Source organism: Seriola lalandi, unplaced genomic scaffold, assembly GCF_002814215.2.
Source record: "Seriola lalandi dorsalis isolate HSWRI2012SDOR001 ecotype SW California unplaced genomic scaffold, Sedor1 jcf7180001990473, whole genome shotgun sequence".
NCBI classification, from domain to species: domain Eukaryota; kingdom Metazoa; phylum Chordata; class Actinopteri; order Carangiformes; family Carangidae; genus Seriola; species Seriola lalandi.
The window spans coordinates 1-539 of record NW_019461139.1 but is presented as its reverse complement, the minus strand read 5'-3'; the positions used below and the strand labels follow the sequence as shown (position 1 = coordinate 539).

The window sequence follows — 539 nt, the reverse complement described above, 5'->3', positions numbered from 1 at the left end:
TCCAGGACTCTCCAGGACCAGACTTACTGCTCTGCTCCTGCTCCATGGCGGCCTTCAGCTGCTCGGGGATCCCCATGCCGGGGATGGAGGCCACGCTGTTCGGCTCCAGGTCATCTGAAACACAAACGCACAACCATCAGCTGAGAGTCAATGAAGTCACAAACGTCTGTGTTCTGATGTTTGTCCTCTATCGCTCACCGTACTCCACGCCGTCCTCCGACATCCCCGGCAGCAGGTTCAGGTTGTAGCGGTCTCTCATCTTGTCGCCGGGTCGGTTCCTCGTCCAGAACTTACTGAAAATAAAAAGCAGAGGAGATAAAGGAACCGCGGCAGGCCACGCCTCCAGGACGTTTCCCGTGTGACGCTCGTACCTGGTGTGGTCGTTGGAGCCCGAGCACAGGATGTGACCCAGCGGGTGCCAGGCCAGACTCCAGATCATCCCCTCATGGGCCATCTCCATCCCTCCAACCTCCTTCTCCACCCTGACAAAACACCTGAACCAGTTAATCCAGACAAACCAGTACACATCACAACAGACC

At 57.0% G+C, this 539-nt stretch overlaps 1 protein-coding gene across 1 annotated transcript; it reads right to left on the bottom strand.

Annotated features, from left to right (window-relative positions):
• Positions 1-8: 8 nt before the first annotated feature.
• On the bottom strand, positions 9-531 carry LOC111660590 (pre-mRNA 3' end processing protein WDR33-like; the record flags this gene model as incomplete). The annotated part of the gene is made up of 3 exons (XM_023413946.2): positions 372-531; positions 199-293; positions 9-114 (listed from the first exon to the last, which is right to left on the bottom strand). Coding segments are annotated over exons 1-3 (290 nt in total), but the record flags the coding sequence as incomplete, so codon positions are not given.
• Positions 532-539: the final 8 nt, after the last annotated feature.